The 19264-nt window shown below is 44.6% G+C and overlaps 1 protein-coding gene across 2 annotated transcripts in view; it reads left to right on the forward strand.

Annotated features, from left to right (window-relative positions):
- The window catches only part of FZD6 (frizzled class receptor 6), an 85863-nt gene that overhangs the window by 59932 nt on the left and 6667 nt on the right, over positions 1 to 19264 (forward strand). For both annotated transcript variants that reach the window (XM_040354819.1, XM_040354820.1), the window contains exons 3-5: positions 6608 to 6804; positions 10986 to 11988; positions 13786 to 13934. In XM_040354819.1, coding sequence (XP_040210753.1) covers positions 6608 to 6804; positions 10986 to 11988; positions 13786 to 13934 — 1349 coding nt within the window. The remainder of the gene's footprint in view (positions 1 to 6607; positions 6805 to 10985; positions 11989 to 13785; positions 13935 to 19264) is intronic.

The raw sequence follows: 19264 nt of genomic DNA on the forward strand, positions 1-19264 counted from the left end.
CATACCTAGCATAGGCAGGACATCAATAGAATGCCATAATAAGGATGTTCTCATATCCTTAATAGGGCTGTATCTAAGGGGGTTGCTGGAATGGGCTTTGCCCCCAGATATCAGTGGTGCCCCCCCCAAGCCCACCAAACTCGGTTGTTGTGGGGGAATCGATTGTGTTGGGGGGGCTGACGCAGAAGTGATGGGTGGAATCTGATGTGAAGGGGGTGCACCCCATGTCGCACCAAGTAGTGAGTGACACCATTCAGTGCAGATGTCGGTGTCCTTCAGCCCAATAAATACAGTCAAGGACTGTCTCAGGATTTTGCATACTTTTAAAGGATGCCGTGACTAAAGAAAAAGGTTTAAAAAACGGTCTTAATACATGCTCTTTTCGTTGCAGCCACATAGAGACATGGGGAACTAGAATTTCTTGTTCACTCATTGACTGCCTCTGCACTACCCAGAAGTAGCGCTTGGTGTTTTTTCCGGGTCACGACTCATGGTATAGAAGCCAAGTGTGTAGGAAACAGACAGCCAGTGACAATGGGGAGAGCTGGAAAGACCGAAAAACAAGGATAGCTGGAGAAGATAAAATGACAGTATGCCCCCCTGACATTTTTTTACTGCACCCCCAGGCAGGCTAGTGCCAGCCCTGCATCCACATTGCAAGACCCTTTTTTCAAAATGGTTCTGCTTTAAAAATTGATGCAAGTGGTTTAGTGGTTGTCCCAGTCCAACCATACACTTGTGTAAAATCTGCCACTTAGGATTGGGAAAAATTAAGGGTGGAACAGACAGTAGAATCCACAGTAGTATTGCATAGTTGATCTATGGTCAAGAAATTAGTAGACTGTAACTCCCATGACCTTTTAGTGTACGTACTATAAAGCTAGCCCTACACTATACAATTCTACTTTAAATTTACCTTTAACAATGTAGTGCGGGGGTCATCAATCTGTAGATCGTGATCTACCAATAGATCGCAGACAGGTGACTGGTAGATGGCAGTTTGGGCTTGCTGACCCGCCATCCAAGAATATAAAACGGAGTGCAATGCAAAGGAACTACTTGTAAAGTTGGAGCTGTAGTGGCAGATGCCTCATCTGTAGTGTCAGGCTCCTTTCCCATGCAGAGTAATGCCAACTGCACTCCACCTCTTATCACGGCTAGCGGTCTCCAGAGTGGTGCCAGCAGCAGGAAAGAAGATCTTCAGGTCAGTGTGAAGCAATACATTGGACAGAATAGTATAGGGCTGCTTTCACACTGATGTGCTGTGGTTTACCCACACCACGGGGGCAGTGCAGTGTACCTACAGCTTTGCTGCGGCACTTAGCCATAGACTTCTATTATATCTGGTGGTTCGGTGCTGAAAAGTGCACCATACCTCCATTACATAATAGAAGTCTATGGAAAAGTCCAGCTAACCCAGGAAAGTCACATATGCACTGTGCAACACATCAGTGTAAAAACGGCTTTACAGGGGGCTCAGATTGTAACATTTGCAGTTTGGGGGGGGGGGGGTAAAACCCCAAAGTTGATTTTTTACCACCCCCTTTAGCTATAGTGGCTAGGGGTATACAAATGCTGCAGCAAAAGTTATACACCCTGTCATGGTTGTGCAGTACAGCAAACAAGGGGTTAAAGCAGGCAGTGTTGTGTTGCTTTCTCACCACCTGCTTTAACTCCCATGGACCCCCGCAGAAGGATGCAGTTGCGGGGTGCTTTTAGAGTGGATTTACTTGAATGGGTCACGATTGGCAGGTGGTAACACCCATTAAAAGCAACAGGGGAACTCAGACAGCTTTTCTCAAAATTACTTGACCGTAAACTACGCTATATGGCTCATACATATTATGAGCATGGCAACAAGTGTGGCAGGCTGTTGGCACACGCTCTCCATAAAAAGAGACTCTTGGCACATGTGCATAAGCTACACTCCCCTTTGGGAGAGCCCGCTCAGCATACCTCAAAAATTGTATCCATGTTTCGTGACTACTATGCGACTTTGTACGATCTGGACTTCGCCTCTTCTCCGGCTGATGTAGCCCTTTAGCAGGCCCAAATTGCCACACACCCTATTTCTTCAGTAGAACTTTTGGCCATCATCAAGTCCCTGCCCTCTGGCAAAAGCCCTGGGCCCGACTGCTTCACTAGGGCATATTATCTAAAAAATGTCGATACGTTACAGGCCCCCTTTTGCGCCCTCAACTCCTAAACAACCACTGAACACCTTCCTCGAGAGTCCTCGTTGGCACATATCACTGTGCTCCCAAAGGAAGGTAAAGACCCCACTCAACCTCAGAGCTATCCCCCCATTTCCCTTCTGAATACGGACCTTAAAGGGGTTGTAAAGGATTTTTTTTCCCCCCTAAATAGCTTCCTTTACCTTAGTGCAGTCCTCCTTTACTTACCTCATCCTTCGATTTTGCTTTTAAATGTCCTTATTTCTTCTAAGAAATCCTCACTTCCTGTTCTTCTGTCTGTATCTACACACCGTAATGCAAGGCTTTCTCCCTGGTGTGGGGAAAGCCTCTTGAGGGGGGAGGGGCGAGCAGGCAAGTCAGGACACTCTCTACTTTGCAGATAGAGAAAGGAGCTGTGTGTTAGTGGGCATCCTGACTTTGCTGAAGTCAAGTACCAGCCGCCTGTTTTTACTGCTGTGTGTCTGAGAGAGACCGATGGATCATCTCCTGTAAATCCTGCTGCCTTCTTACAGCTCATTACATGGGATCTCTTTTTGCTGTATTTATTCTCCAAGTAGCATTATGCGTTCTTCCTGTTTCTTCGTTCTTTAATGTGTGTTTATAAACGCTCTGCATCACCGCGGTGAAGTCACAGTAAGTGCACAGGCCTGTGACCGATGAAAGACTTGTGTGTTCAGCCTCTTGGATCGGTTTCCAGCTCAAATAAAGACGGTTTTGTCCACCTCGGTGGCCCTCTGAGCCCCCCTCACATTTCATAGAGTCAAAGCACAGGAGGAAGTTTGAACATTTTAGTGTTTTGACTCATTATGAGCCCTATCAATGTTGTGTTTTATTCATGATAAAACTTTGGCTCTATTCATACCATTAAAGACCGGTGTGTAATGTAGAAGGGCTGTGCGCACATTTCCAGGTATACACTGGGGCTGAAAATGGAAACTGGCCATAAACGGAGCTGCTGCTTATAGTGACTCGATTATTTGTTTAAGTTCAAGGTTTTAGGCCAAAATGCATTTTTATTACTGTTTAGAATGTTTAGTTTCATTACTTGACTACTAGTACTATACTAATAATTGTCGTATTGTCTGATTTTTCTATTTTTTTTTGCCACTTTGTTAGTAACATTTTAATGGGCGCTTAAGAGCCCATTCACACAGGGCCAACATGACTTCTAGCACGACTTTGGGAGGCAACTTGGACACGACTTTAATATGAATCATTAGGCAACTTCCAAGGCAACTTCAAGTCGCCTCCAGGACAGTACAAGGCAACTTCAAGTGCCTCCAGGACAGGAGGCTTTCCAGTGGCCAATCAAACAACAATCAGCTCTGGGGGGAAGGAGGGGTTTACCTGAGAAATGTATGTTTTCCTGTATTGTTGCTTCAGTTAAGACAGTGATCCGACTTCTGAGGCGACTTCCATTGAAATCAATGGGTACAAGTTGCCTAGAAGTCGGATTGAAGTAGTACAGGAACCTTTTGTGAAGTCGGAGCGACCTCAGTAGTGGACGGCTCCCATTCATTTTCTCGATCACGCAACTTGGGGCGACTTGAAGTCGGAAACCAGGTCGCCCCAGTGTGAACCGGCTCTTAGCCAAACTAAATATTGAACCTAGAGCTGCATCCCTGCTCAGTACTTCCGTATTTCATCCAGACATGTGTACCAGCCTACTCCACTGTTGCCTGTACTCGAACATATCGGACAACGGAAGGTAGAAACACCACATGGTGGAACCCAGCCACTATAGCAGGGTTTCTCAACCAGGGTTCCTCCAAAGGTTGCTAGAGCAAGGAGCAATTTCTGCCTCTGTGATAAGTTCCCACTGACACCATTGATCTTTTTAGCTAAACGTAAGAAGTTTTCTTCCCAATGATGGCATTCTTTCCACTGACCATTACACAAATGTATTATGAGTTGTAGCTATAGTCATTTTTAGTAGGGGTTCCCTGAGACCGGAAAGTTATTTCAAGGGTTCCTCTGTGTTGAAAAGGTTGAGAAAGGCTGATGTAGAGATATGAAGATGCAGCTTCAGCCTGAACTCCTCCTGGCTACGCTCCTCTGACATGTTCTGCCTATGGGTCTCAGTCATAGAGATCATGGATTCAGGTGTTGTGCATTTCTGCCTTCTTCTAATTTTCAATCTAACAACCCCCTTCTTGTGAAGCATGACATGCCTACTGCAGATTCCTTGCTGTGTTTATTAAACCTGATTATAAAAAATTCACGCAGAAGTGTTTTTTCCCCTCACCGTTTGGACTTTAAAGGCTTTAGCCGTTTCATAATTGGTGGTACAGGAATCTGAGAAAGGAAATTACATAGCACTAGCTTTATGAATTATTTTCACAGTGACTCCATGTTACTGACTGGATTCTGACTGCAGTAGATTGGAGGGGGGTGTCAGCAGAAGTTCAACCATTGGAGAACAGGCAAGCTGTTCTCCCAGCACAGCCAGAAAACTGACCACACTGAGAGATGAATGTGCTTACAAAAAGAGCAGGATAGTTTGGATACAGCAGGCACATATCAGGAATATGAAATGTTGAGGTAACATTCTGATATTAAAGGCATATTTTTTTTTTTAAATATCAAACATGTCATGCTGCACATCTCCAATCCACCTCCTCTCAGGTCCCCTGCCGAAGCTCCAGGCCCCTCCCTTCTGCCGAGTGCTCCAAGAACAAGCAGCTTGCTATGGGTTCACCCAAGCAGGCTCACTCCCGAGACGCTGCTCTGCTTGTTCATTCACACACAGAGCCGCGGCTCGGTCCTGCCCCCTCTCTTTTCTCATTTGCTGACTAGCTGTGATTGACACCAGCGGGAGCCAATGGCCCCCACTGCTGTCCCAGCCAATGAGGGAGAGTCCTCTGAGAAACATTTCTACACTGTCATTTTACATTTTCCAGATTACTAGATCCGAGACTCTAAAGCCTCGTACACACGATCAGTCCATCCGATGAGAACGGTCCGATGATGGACCGTTGTCATCGGTTAACCGATGAAGCTGACTGATGGTCCGTATTGCATACACACCATCGGTTAAAAAAACAATCGTGTCAGAACGCGGTGACGTAAAACACAACGACGTGCTGAAAAAAACGAAGTTCAATGCTTCCAAGCATGCGTCAACTTGATTCTGAGCATGCGTGGATTTTTAACCGATGGTTGTGCCTACTAACGATCGTTTTTTTCCCATTGGTTAGGAATCCATCGGTTAAATTTAAAGCAAGTTGGCTTTTTTTAAACCGATGGTTAAATAACCTATGGGGCCCACACACGATCGGTTTTGACCGATAAAAACGGTCCATCAGACCGTTGTCCTCTGGTTAACCTATCGTGTGTAAGAGGCCTAACAAAGCACCGGTTTTGTTCAGGTCTTCGGCCAGCCGGTGGATGTGCCAGCTGGTTGCTCGGGCCTCTCTGTGGGACGGGAGAGCCCGGGCGTGTGGCGAAAGGTGGTAGGAGGGGGGGGACGTCCCCTCCCGCTGCTTGTAATAAAAGCTGAGTGGCTGCTGAGCCACATCGGTTGTTATTACAATAAAGCCGACCTTAGGGCCCTTTCACACGTACGGACCGTATGTCCGCATTTTCATCCGTCCGTTTGCGGATGAAAACGGGACATACATGGGTCCCTATGTGATTACGGGTGTCAGCAGATGAACAGCCGCTGACACACGTAATTTGTGCGCCTCCGCAAAGATCCGCATTTGCAGACGGAAGAAATCCTATTTTTCTTCCGTCTGCCGGATCGGATGAACACGGACATACGGTCCGTGTTCGTCCGATCCCCCATAGGGGAGAGCGGAGGAAACACAGGGCGGTCCCTGCACAGTGTGCGGGGACCGCCCTGTCAGCTGCCAGCTCAGCGGGGATTTTACGGAGGATCCCCGCTGAGCTTTGCGGACACACGGAGCGGATCATTACTGATCCGCTCCGTGTGAAAGGGCCCTTCCACTCTAAGGAACGATACCCGGGTGATGCCTGAAGCTGCATGCATCACCCCGGTAAAACCCCTTGAAGCAATATTGGTCAGTTTTTTTGACCGATACTTCTAAAAAAAAAAAGAGAATATTGGCTCCCGATAATCGGCCGCACCGATTATCGGTTGATCCCCAGTTGTGACTGCTGTAACTATGCAAGATGTACTGTGCATGCACCAGAAAACTGGCCTGATTAAAGCTTGAGAAGTTCTTTCTGATTTTTATTAGTGTTTGCATCAAAAGTTGAAGATGCTAAAATATAATATTTTCACTACAATTACTTTAGCTTCAGATGTATAACAGATGTCTTGCACACAGGCTAATGGTGGTTATTTATTTTTTTATAGCTGGAATATGTTGCTTATCAAAGACAGAATCTGAAAATGTCATGTCACTAAAGTGAAATAATAATTTTCTTTTATATTTTTGTCTCTGCAGCCTTTTTTCCCTCTGCTGAATCTTCGGTGTTCCTCTGAAGTTCAGGATTTTATGTGTATGGCCTTCTTCCCAGCCTGTACCGAACCCAGAAACATTTTGCTGCCCTGCAAGGAGATGTGCAAGACTGTCTACTCTGAATGCAAGCCTCTCATTGATACCTTTGGCATAACCTGGCCTGAAGAATTGGAATGTGATAGGTGGGTTCAGTGTTGCATATATGCAAATCTTGCATTCCCGTGTAAACTTCTGTTTCATATAAGGTCAGAATTTGTTTTTATTTTTAGACTGAAACAGCTCTTTGTGTTCTAATCAGGGAGAGAGCTGTCTGTCTGTAGCTTAGAGACCCATTCATTGGCTACACGTAAAACGAGGCTCACCACACATGAGTGATATTCAGTAAGAAAGTTGCTATAAGGGCTCATTTACACCTGCTTCAACTTTAAATGCCTCCCAATTCAACATGCTTTTTTTGATGGCTTAATCATACCTCCCAACAAGCACGGTCTCTGCGGAATTATCCCGCACTGACTGCATATTCCCGCAGTCCCGCAAAAGGGTTAAATTTCCCGCACAGAGAGGATCCAAGCTCCCCCCCCCCCCGCTCAGTACTGTAGGAGGAGGCGGGCGGAGCTGAATGGGCAGTACTGCTGGAGGAGGCGGGTGGAGCTGAATGGCAGCCTATAGGAGGAGGCGGGCGGAGCTGAATGGCAGCCTATAGGAGGAGGCAGGCGGAGCTAAACGGCAGCCGTACTATTGGAGGAGGCGGGTGTAGCTGAATGTACTGCGGCACGTCGATGACTGCTGAGGGAGGAGACATACTGTGCAAAGGTGAGAGGCATCCACTTGGCCCCCCCCCCTGCTCAACAACCTCGCCCCCCCTGAACAACTTCGATTCCCCCCCCCCGCTAAACAACTGTCCCGCAGTTTTTAAATGTTGGGAGGTATGGCTTAATGAAGATTGGAAAATGCCCTGTGTGTGTGTAGATTTTCTATTTGTTTTAAAGGGGCTGAGTAGAATCCCAGCTCATTAGTACCTCTGTTCAGCAGATCCCCAGCTCATTAGTTTCCCCATTCAGCAGATTACACTTGTTCAGCAGATCCTCAGCTCGTTGCTCGTTAATTAGCTGATCCCCTGCTCAGTAGTAACCCCCAGCTCTGCTGATCCCCTGCTCAGTAGTAACCCCCAGCTCTGCTGATCCCTTGCTCAGTAGTAACCCCCAGCTCTGCGGACCCCCCTGCTCAGTAGTACCCCCAGGTCTGCTGATCCACTGCTCTGCTAAACCTCTGGTTTTCTGATCCTCCTCCTCTCTACTCACCTCCCACTATTTTGCTCCCATGCTGTGCACCATATGTGACATCTGCTAGTCTCTTCCCTCAGCTCTGTTGATCCTCCACAGTCATCACTCTACAGTCTCGTTTATCTTCCACTATAGTTCTCCCATGGTGCATACCATATGTGCCGTCTGCTAGTTGCTCCACTCTGGTCTGAGCTGCACTTTCCTGCTGTTGCACACTACGCACCATATGTGACGTCTGCACCAGACACTGCCAGAATATATACACATGAACAGGATGTGACTGCTGATGTTGTATTTCCGGTTTGCTTGTTGGTGTCCCAGTGCATCTTGGAATATCTTATACCTGCAATACAAACAAATCAAACTGTGAATAGAAGCCCCTCAAAAGCTTCAGGTGCTGTAAGCGAGCTTTGCCATAGACTTCTAACAGGAGAAAGTCAGTGTTGGAAACGTATCTAAGCTTTATTTATTTTTTTAAACCAGTTTATTTGTGTTTAGCAGCATTTGGTGTTCGGGAGTTTATTTCATTGACTAGAATTAAAAAAAAATTCTGGTCATTGAAATTGATAAATGATGAAGTGTTAAATGCTCCTAGCGTTTAGGCAACTCTTGGAATTTTTTTATGCCCAAAAGCGCCTCTTCAAAACACGATTTCTTCTGCGTTCAGGAAAGGAGGTTTGACTGCTTGTAAACTCTGCTGCTCCTAACCTTTGGTAAAAGCTTATGTGTGCATGGACATCCAAGTTTTTATTGAGTTGAGTTAAGAGGATTTGGCAAAAAAAATCCAAAACCGACCAAGGGTGTGTTTTTCAGAGCAGCAGTGTGCATGAGGCCTTAGAGGTGCTAAGGCTCCAGTCACATTTGGCATTTTGGGATCTCTGGCAGAACCACTGCGATTATGCCTGTGATCTGCAATCGCAAAACATGTTCAGATGCCATTCATTTTTCAATGACCCTTAAATGCATTGCGTTTTTTATCGCAGTAAACCGCAGCGGTCGAAGCTTGTTGCCTAAAAGAAGCTCCTCCTCCTTTTTTGGGTGGCAAACTTTGCACATTGCAGTTTGCTACGATTGCTGTGTAATTAATTGCGGCAAAACCTCACCGCGTTTTAGGTGCCATTGAAAATGAATAGCACCCGAACATGCATTTTGCGATTTGCAGTGTGATTGGAGAACCAGTGCAATTCTGCCTGAGATCACAAAAACGCCAAATGTGAATGGAGCCTTAAAGCGTGGGGTTCCGCGGGAATTCGTTTTTTTTTTTAGATGCTTCTGGCGCTGATAACTTATCAATTTAATCGGGTTAATCGGGTACTCACGTGTCCTAATTTCATAGCCCCCCGCATTGTCATTCTTCCGCAAAAGATGATTTATAAAAATCTTAGATGAACGCTTCCATCTTGCTTGTGGGCACTCTGAAGCCCACAAACAAATCCTTCTGGGATACGGTGAATGCTGATGTCCCAGCATTCACAGCTCTATCCCGCACATTTGCAGTGTTGATGGTCAGCGGGGCAGTCAACACTACACAGTTGCTATCACAATCGCGCGAGAGTGATTCTGGATAGCGAGAGAATAATCTCCTGGGCAGCGTCATGCTGTGCTCCAAGGAGACAATGCAAAACTAATCCCAGGATTCACTGGGGCGATCTGAGGTAAAGCGACACGCCCACTCCCGCGGGAGCTAAACCAGGAAGTGCCTGGTTCTGAAACGTCCTAACAAGGTATGGAATCGTTTTAAATAATTTTAGACAGCGAAGTTGAAATATAGCCACTTATCCCGTGTAATTAACGTAGACTTTAAATGAGGGTGAACCTCCGCTTTAAGCATGTAAAATGCAGGAAACTTCTCCATTATGGCTGAATCCCAGGCTGTTTTGATAAGGCAAAGCCTCCGAACTTCTCGGTAGTGTGGAAGCTTGCCCAATCCCTTATTATGGACCATTATTATGTTAGGGTTTCTCACTGGACAATAAAAATGCACAGAAGGCTGGATAGGACTCAAGTTTTTACATTAGCATAAAATGTTGGATCTTTGCTCAATCAAAATGGCCTATATGTTCAGAATAGACATTGTGGCAGCGACTGCAGGCTGCTGCAGGTATCTGTAGGCACCTCCTAGGTTTCTAGCTGATGGCAGCTTTTACTACTTAAAGCGGGGGTTCACCCGTACAGAACATTTTTAGCCTTAGATGGATGCTCATTTTCTCTAGGGGAATCGGCTAGTTGTTTTAAAATATGAGCAGTACTTACCGTTTACAAGATGCATCTTCTCCGCCGATTCCGGGTATGGGCTGCGGGATTGGGCGTTCCTATTTTGATTGACAGTCTTCCGAGAGGCTTCCGACGGTCGCATCCATCGTGTCACGATTTTCCGAAAGAAGCCGAACGTCAGTGCGCAGTATAGAGCCGCACCGACGTTCGGCTTCTTTCGGCTACTAGTGACGCGATGGATGCGACCGTCGGAAGCCTCTCGGAAGACTGTCAATCAAGAAGGAACGCCCGCTCCCGAAGACCCATACCCGGAAGCGACGGAGAAGATGCATCTCGAAAACGGTAAGTACAGCTCATAATTTAAAACAACTAGCCGATTCCCCTAGATAAAATGAGCATCCATCTAAGGCTAAAAATTGTTTTATGGGTGAACTCCCGCTTTAATCTGGTGACCATTGTCACTGAAGTGTGGATGCAGACATCAATAAAAACCTGACAGGGTCTCTAATGCTTCCCCATTCTATCTGAACTAAAAAAGGGTCATATATTCACTTTAATAGGTTCGCTCTGACAGATGGCAGTTAGTTATGTTGATGTTTTAATGTAGTCATGTGGCTTATTTTAGAAAATTTCGGAGTGAAAAAATGACATTGAATATGACATCCAAGCAAACATCTGATATATTGCTCTTGCTGTTACCACTGTTTTTGCTAGCATTGTTCATTTACAGCCCAGCACAGTTCCCTATATAGCCAGGTATGTTTTATGGTGTCGCTTCCTGACTCGCATTGTGAAAATACATACGGTACTTGAATTGCTATTTAAGCTGAATATGTAACCAATAATCCATTCTTTCTATTCATTAGGCTGGAAGACTGCTCAGCATCAAAAGCCTCGGAAAAGGAGAATTCACAAGGCACAAGCAAGCCCGTAGTCACTGTTAAAAGAGATTATGGATTTTGGTGCCCACGCCACCTTAAAACCTCCCAAGCAGCAGGATATAAATTTTTGGGAGTGGATCACTGTTCGCCACCTTGCCCCAACATGTACTTCAAAAAAGAAGACTTGGATTTTGCCAAAAACTTTATTGGCATAATTTCTATAATTTGCCTCTGTGCCACACTCTTCACGTTCCTTACCTTCCTGATAGATGTGAAAAGGTTTCGGTACCCCGAGAGGCCAATCATTTTCTATTCAGTTTGTTACAGCATTGTTTCACTTATATACTTTATTGGGTTTCTCATGGGGAACTCTGTGTCCTGTCATGAGCCAAGTGAAAACCTATCAGGAACCGTGGTCCTTGGTTCTCAGAACAAAGCTTGCACTGTCATTTTTATGCTCCTTTATTTCTGTACCATGGCTGGGACCATATGGTGGGTCATGCTTACCATAACGTGGTACTTGGCTGCAGGTCAGAAGTGGAGCTCTGAAGCCATAGAGCAGAAGTCCATGTGGTTCCATACCGTGGCTTGGGGCATTCCTGGAATACTTACCGTCATCCTTCTAGCTATGAACAAAGTAGAAGGAGACAATATAAGTGGAGTCTGTTTTGTTGGACTTTATGACCAAAATGTGTCCACGTATTTTGTATTGTTACCACTGTGCTTCAGTGTTTTTATTGGACTTTCCCTACTCTTGGCTGGGATTATCTCTCTAAACAACGTCCGTCAAGTCATCCAGCATGACGAAAGGAACCAAAAGAAATTGAAAAAGTTTATGATCCGTATTGGAGTTTTCAGCGGCACTTATCTTGTCCCCCTGGGAATACTGCTGGTGTGTTATGTCTATGAACAGTTGTCAAGGTCCACATGGGAATTGACGTGGGTAGCTGACCACTGCCAGCAGTTTCATATTCCATGCCCGTATCAGGTAAATATATAAAGATTTATTTTACTTGTTGATGTATCTATTAGTCCTTTAGTCACATTAAACTAGACTTGTTCTTGATGCAATCCAGGCACCTCTGCCAGACTGTGTAGTGAGGTCAACAACCTCATGTGACATGCAATTAAAGCGGGAGTTCACCCGAAATTTTTTTTAAACATTAGATTGATGCTCATTTTGTCAAGGGGAATCGGGTAGTTTTTTTTAAATCGAAGCAGTACTTACCGTTTTAGAGAGCGATCTTCTCCGCCGCTTCCGGGTATGGTCTTCGGGACTGGGCGTTCCTATTTGATTGACAGGCTTCCGACGGTCGCATACATCGCGTCACGAGTAGCCGAAAGAAGCCGAATGTTGGTGCAGGTTTTTTACGGCGCCTGCGCACCGACGTTCGGCTACTTTCGGAAAATCGTGACGTAATGTATGCGACCGTCAGAAGCCTGTCAATCAAGAAGGAACGCCCAGTCCCGCAGCCCATACCCGGAAGCGGCGGACAAGATGCATCTCTAAAACGGTAAGTACTGCTTCGATTGTAAAAAAAAACACCCGATTCCCCTTGACAAAACGAGCCTCAATCTAATGTTAAAAAAAAAAGGTTTTTGGGTGAACCTCCACTTTAAGTAGCACAACTTGGAGCAGCAGAAGCACACCAATAGGGTAATTCCTATGCTTTAACTTATTGGGGCCATGTTCAGTAAGGGCAAAGAGCTTTATTGGTCCTAGACTTGTCACTCCTCCTCCTAGTCTGAGAGCTGCTGTGCTGGGGAGAACAGGAGGATCTCAAGACTGATTTACATAATTACTGCAGTTCTATGTGGGGGAAAAAATGATTACATAATGAATACATTCTAATGGTTTAAATGGGAATGACAAGGAGTTCAAATGTATTCTCTTAGGCCCCGTACACACGACCGGATCTGTCCGCTGGGATTGATCCGCAGATCAGTTCCAGCAGACAAATCCGGTCGTGTGTAGGGCCTAGCGGACATTTGTCCAGCCGACGGTTTTCCAGCGGATAAAAATTTCTTAGCATGCTAAGAAATCTATCCGCTGGAAACCTGTCCTTCGGACTTATCCGGTCGTCTGTACAGACTCACCGGATAAGTCCGTCCGATCCCCATCCCTCACATGCGTCGAAGTGATTCGACGCATGCGTGGAAGTATTTACCTTCCAGGGTCGCGCACGTCGACGGCGCGGCCACGTCACTGCGGATGTTTTCCGCGGGGACTTTGATCTGATGGTGTGTACAGCCATCAGATCAAATCCGCCAGCGGACATATCCGATGGAAACGGTCCGGCGGACCGTTTTCATCGGATATCCGCCCGTGTGTACAGGGCCTTACAGTCTGGCATGCCCAATGGCGTGCTGGCCGATTTACAGACCAAACCATTTGGTACATCCAGAGCCTTAGCCAAGCTATTCTTGTTCTGATGAGAAATTTTATATTTCGGACATATATTCTGCGGTTCTAGTATATGTGCTCATTCATCTGGAGGCAGAGAGCAGAATGGTGAGCCAATCAGTCTGCTGCTTCTCATTTCCCCATCCAGTTATAGGGCAGGGGAAGGACAAGACCTGTAAGTGTTGGACAACTACAGCAGAGTAAAGTCTGGTCTCCTTTGGCAGGTGCTTTGGCAGGTAAAAACTGCTCCCATGTATTCTTTTAATCTGTATGTTTGATAGTTTGCCTGGAGCTTAGCTTAACATTTTTCTGATCATAACTATAGATAGATCTGTAACTTCTCTAGTGATCCAGAACTGTAAAATGCAATTCTTTTTACAGCTAAAGAACATGGCCAGACCAAACCTGGGGTTGTTTCTAACGAAGTACGTGATGACGTTAATTGTTGGGATTTCTGCTATCTTCTGGGTTGGAAGTAAAAAGACCTGCTCTGAGTGGGCCAATTTTTTCAACCGGAGTCACAAAAAAGAGTAAGATAATTGTAATATTTATTTTAGATTTTGCCTTCTGAAATGTGAAGATTTTTTTTCCGTAGGTATCGTAACAGTATATAGTTATGGCAGATTATTGATTTTCATATGCAAGCAAAAGTGCTGTACCACAAAATGATTTATTCACTTTCATGTACGCCTCTTAAAGGGGTTGTAAAGGTTTGTTTTTTATTTTCTAAATAGGTTCCTTTAAGCTAGTGCATTGTTGGTTCACTTACCTTTTCCTTTGATTTCCCTTCTAAATGTTTTTTTTTCTTTTGTCTGAATTTCTCACTTCCTGTTCTTCCTCAGTAAGCTGTTCTAAATGACTTTCCACCGCTTGGATGATGGTGGAAATCTTACTGAGGAGAAACAGGAAGTGAGAAATTCAAACAAAGAAAAAAAAACATTTAGAAGGGAAATCAAAGGAATAGGTAAGTGAACCAACAATGCAGTAGCTTAAAGGAACCTATTTGGAAAATAAAAGATGAACCTTTACAACCCCTTTAAGTCTCTGCTAATGCTCCAGTCACAGGGATCTTGTGATTTTGGGGGGGAAAAATGTCCCACAAAGTATATACCTTTATTTATTTTTTCTTAAATGATGTCATAGCTGACATAACAACTGCTTCCTATTACTGCATTCCATGAGACACGTGCTGGGGATCACTGGCCTAGTGGTGACAAGCTGCCAAGTCTTGAGTTACCTTCTGCAAGGTGGCAAATTTTCTTTCACATGCAATGAAATTTGTACCTTAGCTCAGTGCCCTTAACTGTTATTGTTTTAGAGTATTTGCCCAATTTGTCATCCCTTTTTAGAGTACATGGGTTACCTAGATTTTTGTTTTATTATACTGTTTATATGACGCAATGGTTTGAGGCATGGACCAGCATAAATATGACTGTAGTTACCTGTAAACCCTGGCAGTGTTACTTTCACTAAACATGATACAAATAATGCATCATCTAAATGCAGGGAAATCTGCATGCCAATGAATGAATGAATGTACACTAATCGCTGCAGTTGCAACAAATATGCTCAGTAGAATCTTCAGCCATTTACTTGTGGTGCGCATTATATAGCTGCTTTGGCAGAAGGAAGTCCTCCAGCACGAACTTACTTTGCGACTGAGTTGTCATATGACCAAATGCCGAGAGCTACAAATGAAGCTGATACTGGAAATGGCGGGTCACAAAAAAATGAGGTGAATTTACTAATAGAAGAAGAAGACCGAATCTGAAGTAGCTCTGTGCATTGCGACAAATTGGCCTCTATTTTCAGCTTTTTAAGTTGAGCTTTGGAAATGAAATCTAGAAGCTGATGGGTTGCCATGCACAACTGCTCCAGATTCTATCTGCTAAAGTTTTAGTAAATTCCCCTCATCGTTTTTTTTTGGACACGCCTTTTTCACATGTTCCAGTATCCGCTTCCTTTGCAAATGTCTGCATTTGATGATTATTATTATTCTTATACAGGATTTATAATGCGCCAACAGTTCGTGCAGCACTTTATAACATTAGGGCAGAAAGTACAGTTAAAATACAATTCAATACAGGAGAAACTCCACGCCACAAAGGAAGTTGGTGCTGGGGGACTTCCTTCTGCCAGAGCCCACCATTTACCAAGCCCACCAGTAACTGCATTATGGCACAGTTTGCATTGTACACTTTAATTGTTCCACAAAGTTTCTCCCCGGGCCAACAGATCCCAGTCCTTCTTTGAAACTCAGTATTGTGTACGGTCTTGCGATATCCAAACTGTTCTTGCATATTGTATGCAGGGAGTGCAGCATACTGTGCACTGACCACTGCAACAAGTAGACGCCAATTATGTTGGTCTATAATGCAGGGGCAGCCAGCAAATTAGTTGGTGCAATAAGGAAATGTGTGTGTGTGTGTGTGTGTGTGTTTCCATAAGGTCATATTTTTGTAGTTTTTTTTTTCTTTTGTGTCATACAATGGTTTCCTTGGGTGTTACATTTTGTGGTGTGTGTGTGTGTGTGTGTGTGTGTGTGTGTGTTTTGTTGAGTTTACATAATGCTCTAAAAAGTTAGAATAGGTGGATATGTTACTTAGACCTGCAAACTGTAAAAAAATAAATAAATAAACAAAAATAACAAAATTGATCAGCTAAATCCATTTTTTTCTTGACACTACATTTATTCTAGAATTTTTAGTACTAATATTTATAATTATCCAATACAATAACATGAAGATGAGTTGAGTGTAAGGCCCCTTTCACACAGGCGAACCGATTGGGTCTTCCTGACAGTTCTTTAGTTGGACTTAATTGGACCATCCATTGCCATCTATGGAGTGGTGGATGTAAACGGACATGCGTCCATTGGATCAGATGACAGTCGGAGGGAAATGAACAGGCGGTCTGTTTCCATTCGACTGCCCATAGAGGTAAGTGGGCTGTGCAGAGCTGATGCAGACTTGCCATCCACCTTCTCATTGGGGATCAGTGAACTGATTCCCCGCTGAGCTGGCGGAGTCTGCCCATGTGAAATGGCCCTAATACAATAGAGTGAGCGAGTGAGAAACTTATATAGCGCAGCACATGCAAACTGAATCGCCTCTGGGCGCTTGGTGTCCATTCCCTGGGCTCTCAGAAGAGATGGGTTTTGATCTTTCTCCTGAATTCCAGGGGGTTTACCTCCAGCCGGATACTGGTTGGTAGAGCGTTCCATAGTCTGGGTCCTTGGACCGCGAATCCTCGTTCTCCTTTGGACTTGTATCTGGTTTTGGGTATCTGGAGTAGATTTTGATTGGTGGATCGCAGAATGCGATTGGTGTTGTGAGCTTTTAGTTTTTCGCATAGGTATTGGGGGGGGCATTTCCCAGAATACACTTATGCGTTAGAGTGCTTTGAAAGTGATTCTGTCTTTTACTGGCAACCAATGAAGGGATCTCAGTGAAGTCGAGATTGATTCCCAGGGTTTTTTCCCAGTCACAAGTCGAGCGGCTGAATTTTGAACGACTTTCAGACGAGTGATTTGGTACTTTGGGAGTCCAAGATAGAGGGCATTTGCATAATCAAGTCTGGAGTTGATAATTGTTCCCACCACGACCGCTATGTCTTTTTGTTGGGATAAAGGGAGTAAGTCTTCGTAGTAGGCGCTGCAGATGGTGCGATCCGCTGACTACTGACCCTATTTGTGCATCCATTGTCATGTAGGTGTCGAAGATAACTCTAAAACTTTTGACTTTGGTGCTAGGGGTGATGGTTTGACCCAGAATGGGCGGGGGCGTCCATGTTATTGCGGGATGAATCTTTCGATTGGCCTGAAACAGGAGAAGTTCTGTTTTAGAGCCATTGAGTTTAAGATAACTCTTTGTCATCCAATTTTCTACCAAAGTAAGGCATTTCTCTAGTCCGCGATAATGATCCTTGGAAAATCGTATATTTCCATAAACAGTCAAGTACATCAGACAAGTAAAAGAGACTTTAGTCCCAGAAAGCAAAAACGTGCCTCCAATCTAGGGACAGTTGGAACCCCTAAATGTCTAGATTTCCTGTGGATGTCATGTGGTTGCCTTCACAGTGGAATTCACAATAATAATGTGTCCAATTTCATGCTGCCTTCCCATCCCAGATGCACGATTGCTAGTTTTATTATAAGTGGCCATGTTGGAGGAAATGAGTGAGTGCCCAGGTGGTGTGATCGGACAATGCTCTCTTGTTGCTCCTGCTTGTTTTTGGTTACATAATGGCCAGACCGCGGCAGCCCCGGCTGCGGACAGGCAGATGTGTGGTTTACTGCTGACCTGCAAGCACGTAGCTGCTTTGAATGGGTGTTTGTATGGAGACAAGCTGCACTTCCTCTCCTCTGCGGTATGCGCTTGGGTTTCCAGGCAGTGTCAGCAGGGGACATGTCTGCCTAGAGCAGGAATGATAAACCTCATGTAGTTGTGTGCACCCGCTCTGTCTAATCAGCACATATTTTGTTTTTCTTTGACATCTCTCCATGTTCTGCTGAAACCTAATCCTCCTACCCGGAGGTGGCGGCAGAATTCTTACATTCGTTGTTTATATGTTGCTCTTTGCACTGTTCCTTGAGACAGTTACAAATGTCTGAACCTAGAAAGGTACAATCACTGCTATTGGATTTATCCAGTAGCTATGATTTTACTTTACATTTCACCTGCTTTTATCACACAATTTAAACGTAAATCTAACAAAGTAAAAGCGGGGGTTCACCCTAAAAAAAAATTCTAACATTACATTGAGCTCACTTCCGACATTGACAGTATGCTGATCTTTTTTGTTGTTGCCGTACATACCGTTGTATCGTTATTTTCCCCCCCCGGCTTCTGGGTAGTGAATCCCACGGGAGTGGGCGTTCCTATGCACAGGCTAAGTGATTGACGTATGACAAAAGCTTCCCCCCGGCGCATACGGCCGCGTCACGAGTTGTCGAAAGAAGCCGGACTGCGAGTCGGCTCTATACGATGTCTGCGCACCGACGTTCGGCTTCTTTCGGCAACTCGTGACGCAGCCGTATGCGCTGGGGGAAGCTTTTGTCATACGTCAGTCACTTAGCCTGTGCATAGGAACGCCCACTCCCGCGGGATTCACTACCCGGAAGCCGGGGGGGGGGGGGGGAATAACGATACAACGGTATGTACGGCAAAAAAAAAAAAAAAAGATCAGCATACTGTCAATGTCGGAAGTGAGCTCAATGTAATGTTAGAATTTTTTTTTAGGGTGAACCCCCGCTTTAAAGGGGTTGTAAAGGTTCGTTTTTTATTTTCTAAATAGGTTACTTTAAGCTAGTACATGGTTAGTTCACTCATATTTTCCTTCGATTTCCCTTCTAAATATTTATTTTCTTTGTTTTCTTTGTCTGAATTTCTCACTTCCTGTTCCTCCTCAGTAAGGTGTTCAGTAAGCTGTTCTAAATGACTTTTCACCACTTGGATGATGGTGGAAAGCTTACTGAGGAGAAACAGGAAGTGAGAAATTCAAACAAAGAAAAAAAAACATTTAGAAGGGAAATCGAAGGAAAAGGTAAGTGAACCAACAATGCACTAGCTTAAAGGAACCTATTTAGAGAATAAAAGAAGAACCTTTACAACCCCTTTAATCTATTGATTAAACATTAATATTTACCTTTTTCTATAAGAAGAAAAATCTTATATCCCCCTTTCAGAACTAAGATTGTTAAAGACCAGTTCCTTATTCAGCCGAATGTATATTAACAGGTTTTGGCCTCAGGCTGGGTTCACACTACTACACTACTTTCATCCTACTTTGCTCTGCTACATTGGTCCTACATTTATCCTACATTGGTCCTACATCCATCCTACTTTCATGAACAGGATAC

Source organism: Rana temporaria, chromosome 5, assembly GCF_905171775.1.
Source record: "Rana temporaria chromosome 5, aRanTem1.1, whole genome shotgun sequence".
NCBI classification, from domain to species: domain Eukaryota; kingdom Metazoa; phylum Chordata; class Amphibia; order Anura; family Ranidae; genus Rana; species Rana temporaria.